This window comes from Trachurus trachurus (assembly GCF_905171665.1).
Source record: "Trachurus trachurus genome assembly, chromosome: 24".
In the NCBI taxonomy this organism is placed as follows: Eukaryota; Metazoa; Chordata; class Actinopteri; order Carangiformes; family Carangidae; genus Trachurus; species Trachurus trachurus.
The window spans coordinates 23,153,150-23,166,292 of NC_139910.1; the positions used below are offsets into that span (position 1 = coordinate 23,153,150).

Here is a 13,143-nt window from a genome sequence, read left to right on the forward strand (position 1 = left end):
AAGGAAAATAAATAAGAAGAGTTAAAATAAATGAATAGAATAATAATAAAGAAACATAACATAACATAACATAAAATTACATAACATAGTTGTTTAAAAGCTGAAAACACACCTGAACAGTTGTCATTTTGGATGTGCATGGTTTAAATAGGACAGCAATGGTTATGCTATGGATTATGATATGAGGAAATCTTAATTATTATGACTTTCAAGTTGCTTGAGTTTAGTCAAATTGATGTTTACTGCATGACTTTGATATAAGATGATACCCAGTCAAGATTAATCCCAGTGGTTAATGATTGGACAACTCTATTTCATTTTTCCAAATACAATGACTGTAAGAAGAATATTAATACTATTTTATTGTTGCTCAATTTCTCTTTTTCACTCTTTGCACAACCAGGGGGCGTACTCGCAGCCTTCATCACCTTACATCCCCCCGGGAGCCTATCCCCCTCCTTCCTGGGGGTCAAGCTCTGACACTCAACCCTCTAGAGTCTCCCACGAGCAGTTCAGAGCCGCACTTCAGCTGGTCGTCAACCCAGGCAAGAAATAGACAATGGAAATTATAACAATAGTGAAATGCTTTACTTCTATTTTTTTTGGTTTTGCATCTAAATTGAGCCGTGTTTGCGTTTGCGTACAGGCGACCCTCGGGAATATCTGGACAGCTTCATCAAGATCGGCGAGGGCTCCACGGGCATCGTGTGCATCGCCAGCGAGAAACACAGCGGCAAGCAGGTGGCTGTGAAGAAGATGGACCTCAGGAAACAGCAGAGGAGAGAGCTGCTCTTTAATGAGGTGTGAAAGGCTGATGGAGTAACTGCAGTACACTTATCTGATGAGTAACCACACCTAAAGCAGCACATTTTAACATCACCGGCTATTCTGACTTCACATGTAGCTGGATGCGTCGCTGCTGCGAGTGTGGGGTCACTGTGACCTCATGATGCCCACTCTTCACATGAGAGACCAGAAAGAACATTTGTCAGAGTGTAGCTCAAACAAGCAGCAGCAGCAGCAGAGATGAATAACATCATGGAAGATGGCTCAGTTTGTGTCAGATAGATTTAAATAAAACTCCCCCTCCCGCAGCATTACAGTAGTTTGCCTATTAACCAAACACACATTCAGTTGTGCTCTGTTTCAGTGACATATATTCAGAGCAATCAAACCACTGACACATTTACATCCATAATTGCATTTATTTACAAAAAATTAAGTCTTGCTGACACTAAAAACCCAAGGCAACAAATTTATTCATAGCTGTTTCTATTTACAGCACGCTAACTATTGAAAAATAAATAAACCATATTTACAGAGAAACTTCATGATAGCTTGTTTTGTAGAAAACTGTTTCAATTCGGTAAAACCTTTGATTTCCTCTTTTATCAAGCAATATTGCACTAATTCTATTTTGGGTGTGTGTGTGTTTGTGTGCATGGGTGTGTGTGTGCAGTGAACGCAGTTCTGTAGCTGTGGGTGTTCATTTGGGAACTAATTTGCTTTATGTAATCCTATTAATTGCTGAATGTAATCCTTATGTAGTCATGCCTCCAGAACATGTTCACATGAGACAAAGGAAAGTTAAATTAATATATAATTGAAATGATATGAATAAATTAAATAAAGTAATGAAACCGTAGAACATTTCTTTGTCACATGTTTAATATTTGTCTCATGAGGATATGTAATTTACAGACCATGGTTTGTTAAAGCACGATATTAAGTGACATTCCAATATAAACAGGTTGTGTTAATAGAAATTGAATAGTAGATAAATGCTAGAAGCCTTTTCCATCTTTCCTTCTCTCTCTGTGTTTCAGGTGGTGATTATGAGGGACTACCACCATGAGAACGTGGTGGACATGTACAACAGCTACTTGGTGGGAGACGAGCTGTGGGTTGTCATGGAGTTCCTGGAGGGCGGGGCACTCACCGACATTGTGACTCACACCAGGTAAAATAATGAATAAATGAATAAATAAAATAAATGCATTAAAAGATACTGAGTGAATGTCCTGATGTGAGTATGGAAATAGTCAAAGAGAAGCAACAGAACTAAAAGAGTTAGAAGGACACGACCTACAAACCTTTACAGATTCAAGCACTCCAAATCCATTTTAAATAAGCAGTTTGAGACACTGTGTAGATGTAAAAGATTTAAAATATAACTAGCGAGAGAGAGTCATTCTTTCTTTAGACCTTAATATCACTTCTAAAAGGATCCAAATAAATAATACTTGAATAGGAGTACAAGTTAAAGGGATACTTCACCCAAAATCGATAATTCACCAATTTTCTACTCACCGTCATGCCGAGGAAGGGTTTGGAGAACTTTCGGAGTCATCAAAACGCTCTTGGAGTTCCGGGGGGGGGGGGGGGGGTGGGGGGGGTCCGGCTGGCAACGGATTTTCATATAATGGCGGTGGATAGTACTCAGTTTTGAATCGTCCAAAACACACACGAAACATCCAAATACCTCCATACTGCTCGTCCGTACTGACCCAAGTGTCCTGAAGCCGCCACATGAAAAAGCTGTTCGTAAAAATTGTTTTTAGCCTTGTTGTAGTCGTAGCTCCCAGTGGCTCTGTTGATGTTTGTGCGCATGCGCAAGATTTGCGGCGAGATGTTCGTTCATCGTTGTAAACCATTGGATGTATGATGTAAACACGGAACGTGACTGGTACATGCATCACAATATGTTGTGTATAGAATTGTGTGTGTCCATAGAACTCCTGACAGGTAGAAGTTTTTATCTTTGGACTGGCTACGTGCTTCTTACATTAAGATAGGTCAATGAACTCCCTGCTGTAGCTTCATTTGAACACGTATCAATCTTCTCATCTCAACTCTAGGCAGTAAAGCACATTTGCCAAACTGACAAATGACTTGCTTTAAAACCTCAACAGCTGCAATTTGGGCAGATTGAAGGCAGGACGATTGAAAAGGATGATGAGAGCTAAAATGACTAAAATGATATATTTTCATGGAATTAAGCCACAGGGTTGTGCTTGTCGTTTAATGTGTGAATACATAAGCCTCAAGTGTAGTGCTGAGAAATGCTGAGACAGACTGAGAGGAAGCACTTTTACTTGAAATGCGTCAATCTGTGAAGACGTGTGATATTCAGGTGCTGGTAATGGCATCAACAAGTGCTCAGCGGGTAATTATCAACTGAAGATGTGTTGTTAAATATCATTTGTGCCGCACGTCAGAAACTCCACAGAGATGAATGATTTCACAAGATGACCTGGAGGAACCAGCAGATGGGCAGTAATCCAGCCCGGGCTTTGATAGCTCTGGGATTATTGTTCTCCAACTTTTCCTAATTGCGTCTGTGTTGTTGAGTCGTGTTTGGAAGCTGCCACCTCATTGTTTTAAGCTTACTTCGTGCTTGGTGTTTAATTACAGTCATTTGCGTGGAGTGTCAGCATTAGTGCTGCGCGGTGTCGGATGCTAATAACACGCTTTGGTGAGGCTGAGCACCGCTGCTGCCGTGAAGTATTTTGAACAGTCACCCACACAGATGTTTGCCTGTTTGTGTGTGTGTGTGTGTGTGTGTGTGTGTGTGTGTGTGTGTGTGTGTGTGTGTGTGTGTGTGTGTGTGTGTGTGTGTGTGTGTGTGTGTGTGTGTGTGTGTGTGTGTGTGTGTGTGTGTGTGTGTGTGTGTGTGTGACAGCTTCAGTATGCATTTAAAAGTACTAATGGAAATCTCAGTGAACAGGATATTACTGGGCTAACCCTAACCCTAACTTAACATTTTTTCTTTTTTCACTCCACGGTTTGTTGAATTATTCAGATACATGTGAATGTGGATTTTAGAGGAAAATCATTTCAATATTCAAATTTGTGTTTCAACAAATATTATTCATCAGAAAAAAGAGATAGTGAAAGGAAAGTATAAGGAACTTGCTACAGTAGATGTCATTGGATTGGTTAGCAGCCAGTCAACCAAGTCAAGCTCTTGATATAATTATTGGCCATAATATATACATACTAATTCATGATAGATGGAATACAATACAGTGTGTGTTTTTCCTTGGTAATTTCAGCCATATTTGTCCAGGTGAAAGCTTTGTGCTATTTCTGTTCAGCCTTTTGTTGTGGAAATAACTGCTGCCTTCCTTGCGTCGCGCAGGCTTCATCAGCTCACTGAGTTGTTGGCAGAAAACACACACACACCCCGATTTTTACGAGAACACACGTGCTCACACACTCACACACTCACACACAGAGACATACAGAACATCTGACCCACACAGGCAATTCAACAGTGGCACAGTGGCCGTCCCTGCTCCTGAACTATTTCAATCACGTTCAGATTTCAATTATACTTTTAGAGTTGGTTAATGAGCTGCACTTCACAGGAGCTTCATCCAGTCTAAGTGCAGAAGCATACAGTATGTATGTACTGTATGCTTACTGGTGTTTGTGTGTTTGTGCTTGAGTGCCTGCATGTTTGTGTGTGCACGTAGGTGTGTGTGTGTGTGTTGTTCTCACCTTGACAACCTCTACAGGCTCATTAAAATTGTTTTTTACTTTGTGTTTGAAACAATTTTCTATTCCAGCGGGTCTGCTTCCCATTCTGATTGTGTGCGTGTGTGTGTGTGGGTATGAGTGTTTGTGTGTGTGTGTGTGTGTGCGGTTGGGGAGGGGGCAGTAAAGAGGTGAATTGTTTTGGTATACACGCCTCCATCCCATTCACTCTGAGTTAGCCAGTTGTTTTTCCATTAGCGGAAGGCTCATTTATCTGGTGATTGTAAATGCATACATGTGTGACAATAAAATCTGCTGCAGTGTATCTATGTGTGTGTGTATGTGTGTGTGTGCTGCCTGGGGGTTCTTTCACATAATGCAAGTTTCTAAGTGACGACTCCAACAGAGGATCATTTAGACTGAGGGACAAGGTGAAAACAGAGATGAGTGTGAGAGTTAAAGAGACAAAGCAGGACTGTGGCTGTGTGTCCTCTATATGCAGCATGCATATGTACATCTGTTACATATAAATGTGCGCTTCCTGCCCGTGCTTGCAAATGAGGCCGTCTCTACTTCTGCACACGTTACTGTATGTGACGGCAGCTCTGAGTGAACACGCACACTCACAAACACACAGCCTGGCCGGGCCAGCTGGGTCTAGATGTTAATGTTCAGTGGAGCTGCTCAGTCAGACACACTGCATGGCCCCGTCTCTCCATATGGGACCCTCCTGGCTGCGCTGCACATCACGACTACAGCCGCTGCAGGCGAGAGGGGGAGGTTTCCAAAGCCGCCCTCTGCTCACAGTTGTGTTCGACTGTAATTTCTTTAGAATGACAGCAAAGTCTGTGGAAAGACTCATCTGTGTTGTACCCTCCCTTATAAACCACCCCTATCTCCAATAAGTGAGTTATTACTTGAAATATGGAAATACACCGAGCCATGTTACTGGTTATATTCTCATCTTGATTTTCTTTCTTTGGAACTAAATTAACTACATTAACCACAAAAAATAACAAATATAATATTCAAAAATGCATCAAAATGAACCTACAACTACTGAACTACTACTAAACCGGTAAATTATAAATTGATAGAAAAAAAGAAAAATAGAATAAAGATAAGATACTGTAAATAGATCTGAAATCAATCCTAATTGGATATGAGAGATGAGAGTAAGTGATTTTGGTTCATAATGTGGAATGGTACTGTATGAAATTGTTCAGTGGAGATTTTAAAGCTAGGATCAAGGACTATTATTACTGAACGTGGCTGGTGATTATAATGTAATGATGTGATTTGCCAAACAGTTTGAACTGTTTTTATGTTCGTTTTGTTGTTGTTTTTCAAGTGTGTACTTTATGTGGACCTACTGTGCTGCTCTCTTGGCCAGGATCCCCTTGCAAAAAGAGAATCTGAATCTCAATGGGATTATTCCTGGTTAAAGGGTTAGTTCAACATTTTGGCAAATTGACCCATTGCCATAATCGCTATAGTCATAGCAGTAGGTTCGTTACCTTTAATTGTAGGTGTAAGCTATTTTTAAAACGGCGGAGCGCAGCCGCAAGCTGCTCAGAGCTATGAGATAACAATGGAACGTTACGAAACGGTTGTTTTAGAGGTAAATGCAGAGACTGCTTGCTGAAAAACTGTCCCTGAAGGCAACGCGCATCAGCGGTTTTGCATGAATTTACCTCTAAAACAACTCTGTCTCGTAACGTTCTGTTATTTTCTAATAGCGTGGTGAATGTGCAGGTCACAACTTGTCCACCAGAGCATTTTGGAGTTGTTGGATTGTGTATTTTATGAGTTTGATGAGGAAAACCAAGAAATCCCATTAGCCTCTGTAGCGTAGCTCTGAGCAGCTTGCGGCTCTGCTCCGCCATTCTAAAATTAGCTTACTATTAACCTACTGCTATGACTTGAATTTGCCAAAATGTTGAACTATCCCTTTAAATAAAGGGATTTAATTAAAATGGAACCACAAGAGAGTGCAATAATAAAACATAAAGGATAAATACACATAACACATTGTATACAAAGTAAAAGACATGAATGTTATAAAGCATCCAGTCTGTTATACATTTCACACCCTTTCTTATTTCTCTGTATTTAAGTAATCTGTCGGATGACGAGGCAATTTTTAACATGTCAAATATGGATCTGCTTTTCTGCTTTCCTAGTTTTTGCTGACAGGAGTGTGTGTGTGTGTGTGTGTGTGTGTGTGTCTTCACAGGATGAATGAGGAGCAGATCGCCACAGTGTGTCTGTCGGTGCTGAGGGCTCTGTCCTACCTGCACACACAGGGCGTCATCCACCGCGACATTAAGAGTGACTCCATCCTCCTGACCAGCGACGGCAGAGTGAGTACATGTGACCAGTGTGTGTGTGTGTGTGTGTGAGATATATTATCCAGCCACACTCCTTCCACTCAGCTGTTATTACACCAGGAAATCCCCCATCTTATAATATCCTCTGTATTAATAACCAATGCCACTACCACTGTTCCGGTTGTCATGACACACACTCTCACACGCTCGCTGACCTTCTCCATGGGTGCCACTCCTGCTACTTGTCAACAGCCAGTGCCAGAAACTCATCATCATCAATTACAACTCGTGCCCCAGTAATTAAATCCTGCCTAATGCCTCCGAACGAGCTGATAAGACATGATTAATTGAAGGATAATTAACTACTAATACAGGAGATTAGTGTCTTCTATGAAAGCTCTTAATCACAATGGGTCAGTGCACTTCTTGACATCAAACACAGAGGTTCAGAACTCGTACAGCCTCATCTGTAAGTCAAGACACCGACATGTCAGAGAGTGGGAGCTGAAGGCAGCACGTGTTTGTGTGTGTGTGTTTGCAGATCAAACTGTCAGACTTCGGCTTTTGCGCTCAAGTTTCCAAAGAAGTGCCCAAGAGGAAGTCCCTCGTGGGCACGCCGTACTGGATGGCCCCAGAGGTCATCTCTAGACTACCTTATGGGACGGAGGTGAGGACACACACACACACACACACACAATTCAGTCTTCATAACCCTTGAACTTTTCCACATTTTGCCATGTTACAACCACAAACTTTTTTTTATTTTTTATAAATCTTTTTATTACATTTTTTGTTCACATACAACAACATTCGACACATACAATGCATCTAGGTAGTCTTGTTAGAAGGTAGCAAGAAAACTATCCTACACAGTGTACTGTTATGATCTGGCTCACAGGACCACAACAAAACGATCAAGGGAGGACGGAGGAACGATAATAAAGATATAATTTATTTACAAATAATAGAATGTGCAACATAACCATAACCAAACAGAAAACAAAGGAAAAAAGGGCAACGGTGGCTCGGACAGAGCTTCGCTGGCGGCAGGCAGAGAGAGACCGAGCAGACTGCAACCCTCTAATATAGACCACAGGACACAGGTGTTTCACATCAGGGCCCCGCCTCGTCATCAGCCACTGCAGGGGGGAAGGGAGAATACAGAAGGAGAACACATAGACCGGCCTGGGCCGTCACACCCCCCCCCATCAAAACAGGGTCCCACCAGGAACCCTGTGGACCAACCAGCCACGACAAAATTACAATAATATAAAGTACATTACCCAATAACTACAATAATATACATTACCCAATACCCAGTTTTCAACATGTGAGGAAAACACCATTTACTCCTTCTCGACTATTCTCAACATCACCTGAGTGACTCCCATCCCTCCCAGCAACTGGTACCTGGAAGCAATTTAAGAGAGAGAGAGAATACACAACAGAGAAGCAAAAAAATCAAACAGGAGCACGAGACAAAGCGTCGGCCACCAAGTTGTCCTTCCCTTTAATATGCCTTATATCCAAAGTATAGGCTTGGAGAGACAACGACCAACGAATAAGCCTCTGATTTGCACACCGCAGTGAGTTCAAGAATGTGAGAGGGTTATGATCTGTATAGATCACCACTGGACCCGAGCCCACATACACTTCAAACTGTTGTAAGGCCCATATGAGAGCCAAGGTCTCCTTCTCCACCACAGAGTAGTTCAGTTGGTGTTTGTTGAACTTCCTGGAAAAGAAACACACAGGTTTGTCAACAGCAACATCATCTTCTTGTAAGAGTACCGCACCAGCACCGACAAAACTGGCATCAACCTGCAACTTAAACGGACTGTCCAACCGAGGTGCAGCCAAAACAGGAGAGTCGCACAAAATCGCCTTGACATTCTCGAACGCCTGTTGACACAAAGGAGACCAGATAAACTTGACCTTCGCCTTCAACAGGTCAGTCAACGGCGCAACAACAGTAGAAAAATTGCGACAGAAACATCTGTAATAACCAACCAAACCCAAAAACCTCATCAACTCCTTTTTTGTCAGCGGTGGAGGATAATCAGCGACAGCCTGAACCTTCGCCAGCAGAGGGCGCACTTGGCCCTGCCCAACCTGTTTACCCAGGTAAGTCACTGTGGCCTGAGCAAACTCACACTTCGCCAAGTTCACAGTAAGCTGCGCCTCGGACAAACGGACAAACAGCTTCTGGACGCGGTCAATATGGACAGACCATGAATCAGAAAAAACAACAACATCATCCAGGTACACTGCACACCCTTCCAGATCACCAACGACTTTATTCATCAAACGTTGGAAGGTGGCAGGCGCGTTTCTTAAACCAAATGGCATGACCTTGTACGAATACAACCCAGCTGGAGTGACAAAAGCAGAGATCTCCCGCGCTCTCTGGGACAATGGGACCTGCCAGTACCCTTTTAAGAGATCGAATTTGCTGATAAACTTGGCAGAACCCACCTGATCTACACAATCGTCCATTCGAGGCAAAGGATAGGAGTCTGGTTTGGTTATACTGTTAACCTTCCTATAATCTGTGCAAAACCGCTGCGTATTATCTGGTTTTGGAACAAGTACGCATGGTGACGCCCAAGCGGAGGACGACGGTTCCGCAATGCCATTTGACAACATGTAAGCAATTTCTGCATCTATCAACACACGCTTCTCTGCACTTACCCGATAAAAACGTTGTTTTATCGGCTTGGCTTCACCGACCTCAATATCGTGCTCCGACACATTCGTGCATGACGGAGTGTCCCCAAACAGACAAGGAAATTTTTGAATGAGGCCAACCAACTCTGTACGGTGCGCCTCCGACAGATGCCCCACAACGAGATCCAAGTTTGCCAACATCTGGGAATTTTTCAACCGACCAGTCATCACCGCAGAGTCAAGCTGAGGTAAACCATCCTCACAAAATCTGTCACCAGAAACATTCAGTGTGTTACCAACACAAACTGGATGCGCACCAACATCTGGCACCACATCAGCTGACTCACCCTGCGACGGACTCTCCCGAACATGGTACGGCTTCAACAAATTTACATGACAAAGTTGATTCTTCTTTCGACGATCAGGTGTGGAAATCAAGTAGTTCTGTTCTGACAGCTGCTTGACCACTGTATATGGACCCATAAACTTTGCCTGAAATGGTGACGTCACCAAAGGTAACAGCGCCACAACCTGGTCACCTTCACAAAAATTGCGACACTCAGCTCGCCGGTCATAAATGCGCTTCATTTTCTTTTGGGCTGAGGCCAATTTTTCTTTCGCCAATTCAGTAGCGGCATAAAGACGATGTTTGAACCCATTCACATAATCAATGATGTTCTGAGGAGGTTCTGCTTCCTCCCAGCCACTCTTCAGCACAGCCAATGGACCTCTCACCGTGTGACCAAAAACCAACTCATTTGGACTGAACCCCGTACTCTCTTGTGTAACCTCCCTCGCTGCCAGCAACAACCACGGCAAACCTTCCTCCCAATCAGCATTCAACTGCACACAATAAGCCCGCAACAAAGATTTTAATGTTTGATGGAAACGCTCTAGCGCTCCTTGGCTCTGTGCGTGATATGCCGAGGACTGGTTGTGCGTGACGTGTAGTTGATTCAACACTTGAGCAAACAGGCGCGAGGAAAAGTTTGACCCCTGGTCACTTTGAATGATCCTTGGAATACCAAATATAGAGATGAACTGGCTGAGCGCACGCACCACCGCCTTGGCTGACAGCGTGCGCAACGGATACGCAGCAGGGTACCTGGTACTTTGGCACATCACCGTCAACAAATACACTGCACCAGACTTAGAAGGGGGAAGAGGACCAACACAATCAATTATCAGATGTTCAAAAGGTTCACATACTGCAGGAATGGGACACAACGGAGCCACTTTAATTACCTGGTTTGGTTTCCCTGTCATTTGACAGGTGTGACACGTTTTTATGTATGCTGAAACACTTTTCTTAACCCGTGGCCAAAAAAAATGACGCAGGATCCGGTCATAAGTTTTTGCTACGCCCATATGACCAGACTCATCATGCGCAACACTGAGAACCACATCACGGAATTTTGACGGTACCACAACCTGATACACTGGTTCCCCCATGAAACCCTCCCCGTGCGGCACCCACTTCCTCAGCAACACTCCTTTCTCCACAAAATAACCCTGTGCCAGGTCCTTTACCTCACCCACAGGACGCACAGACTCAAACAGCTCTGCCAATGTGGAGTCGGCCTTCTGTTCCTTCACCAATTCACTGCGAGACATAGAAAATGGAGAGTTAGACACACGTGACAACAATGATTCAGCAACAATGAGTTTTTGGTCAGCCTGATCCGCGCCATCGGCGTCCGGACAAGCTCTCATCATTGCGCGGGTCACAGCGCATGCCTTAAACACCTCCGGGAAACTCTTCTCGTTTTCATCTGGCCCCCGTGTACCAAGCGGCACCGGGACAACGAGCGGACGAGCCGGCTGATCCGGCCAGACACGGCCCCCTGCAACATCGTTCCCCAAAATGACATGGATCCCCTCTACAGGCAGAGCAGGACGCACACCCATGTTCACCACTCCACTGAACAGATCAGACTGTAGGACCAGCTTGTGTAATGGCACACGAAAAACTGACATCCCCATGCCTCTTATGGGAACAAAAGAACCCGTATCCGACTCCTCGGAAAACGGCAGAGCAGACCCCACAATGAACGAATCAAATGCCGCCGTATCCCGCAACATTATCACTGGGACTTTGTCCTGGCTACCCACCAGAGACACATACCCTTTTGAAACAAACGGCAAAAATGATTTCAAATCAGGATTCAACCTGACTGACGACGAGACATCTCCACACTGCCTCACAGCACCAGAAATGGGCGCAGCCATGGCAGCTGGCTTCACAAATCCGCCACCAAACTTAGTGCGCGTTTTACGCACAGGGCACTCGTTTTTCCAGTGTCCTTTTTTGTGACAGAAATGACAAAAATCCTCATTCTCGCGGCCCCGATCTGGCAGCCAACTGTTATGACCCCGATCATTCCTCCGAGCCGGTGAAAACCCAGCTCGAGGCCTGTCCCAGGAGGACACACCCCCCACTGGACCATCCGCACAGACAGGGAAATCTCCTCTGCCTCTCTTATGTGTCAACAAGTAATCATCAGCAAGCGCGGCCGCCTCCGCCGCCGTACTCACTTTCTTTTCACTGATGTACATTGCCAACCTTTCAGACACTGAGTTTTTGAACTGCTCAAGCACAATCAGGTCACACAGCTCACCAAAATCTGTTACACCGGCAGCTGCACACCAGCGGTGAAAATGCGTTCCCAACTCACGTGCAAACTCCAAATGAGACTTGTCCCCTTTTCTCCAGCTCCGAAACCGCTGTCTATACGCCTCCGGAACGAGCTCATAACTTTTCAAAACCGCAGCTTTAACCTTTGAGTAGTCAGCGCTGTCAGGCGCCGGCAACGAGGAAAATGCTTCCTGCGCGCGCCCTGTCAACACACACTGTAACAACACGACCATGTCCGCGTTGCTCCAACCTCTCGTATCGGCTACACGCTCAAACAAGACAAAAAACGTGTCCACGTCTCTTTCATTAAACTTCGGGACTAACCTTAAACTACTCAAAATATCACCGGAGTCACCACTTCGACCCCCAACAAATTTACCGTCGCTCATAAGATTCAACCTCTGAGTTTCCAAGTCCAATTTAGTCAACTCAACATGCTGCCTTACTTTTTCCAGGGTCACCGCCTTCTCCAAATCAGCCTTTTGCCTCAGCTGCTCCAATTCCAGTTCCTTCTCTGTCTCTAACCGGAACCTTAACGTAAGCAACTCCTTCTGTTGTTCAAACGTTAACTGTGAATCTGCAACCTGTGCACTGACACTACCGGCAGCCTTTCCCTCCGCAGGTGGCCCCGACGCACAAGTCAAAACACCCTGGTCATACAAATTCGCCAACACAATTGCCTTCACATTGTCTTTCAACCTTTTATCAGAAACGTATATCTTATAAAACTCAGCGAGTTTCAACCATTGCTCCTTTGTGCACTGCTCCACAAATTCCTCTGAAGGTGCCCTCACAAAATCATCTACTCCTGCCATGATAACAGACGTGCAAAGACAAACTCACCAAGGAAACAAAAAAGAAGACACGATTATGGCCTCAATCCCAGCGGATGAACCCCCGCTAACTGCCTATCCATTTCTACGTAAACTCAACCCTAGTCTTCAGGGGATACTGATGGCGGGTACTTACGCACTCTCTACCACTAGTGTGACCAAGCGACCAGCAAGCTGGCAACCCGTCCGCACTATGGAC

General features: G+C 44.4%; 1 protein-coding gene across 3 annotated transcripts in view; it reads left to right on the top strand.

Moving 5' to 3' along the window:
* pak5 (p21 protein (Cdc42/Rac)-activated kinase 5) overlaps positions 1-13,143 on the top strand; it is a 53,583-nt gene that overhangs the window by 30,149 nt on the left and 10,291 nt on the right. For all 3 annotated transcript variants that reach the window (XM_084000695.1, XM_084000696.1, XM_084000694.1), the window contains 5 exons: positions 404-545; positions 647-801; positions 1,827-1,960; positions 6,716-6,842; positions 7,351-7,476. In XM_084000695.1, coding sequence (XP_083856821.1) covers positions 404-545; positions 647-801; positions 1,827-1,960; positions 6,716-6,842; positions 7,351-7,476 — 684 coding nt within the window. The remainder of the gene's footprint in view (positions 1-403; positions 546-646; positions 802-1,826; positions 1,961-6,715; positions 6,843-7,350; positions 7,477-13,143) is intronic.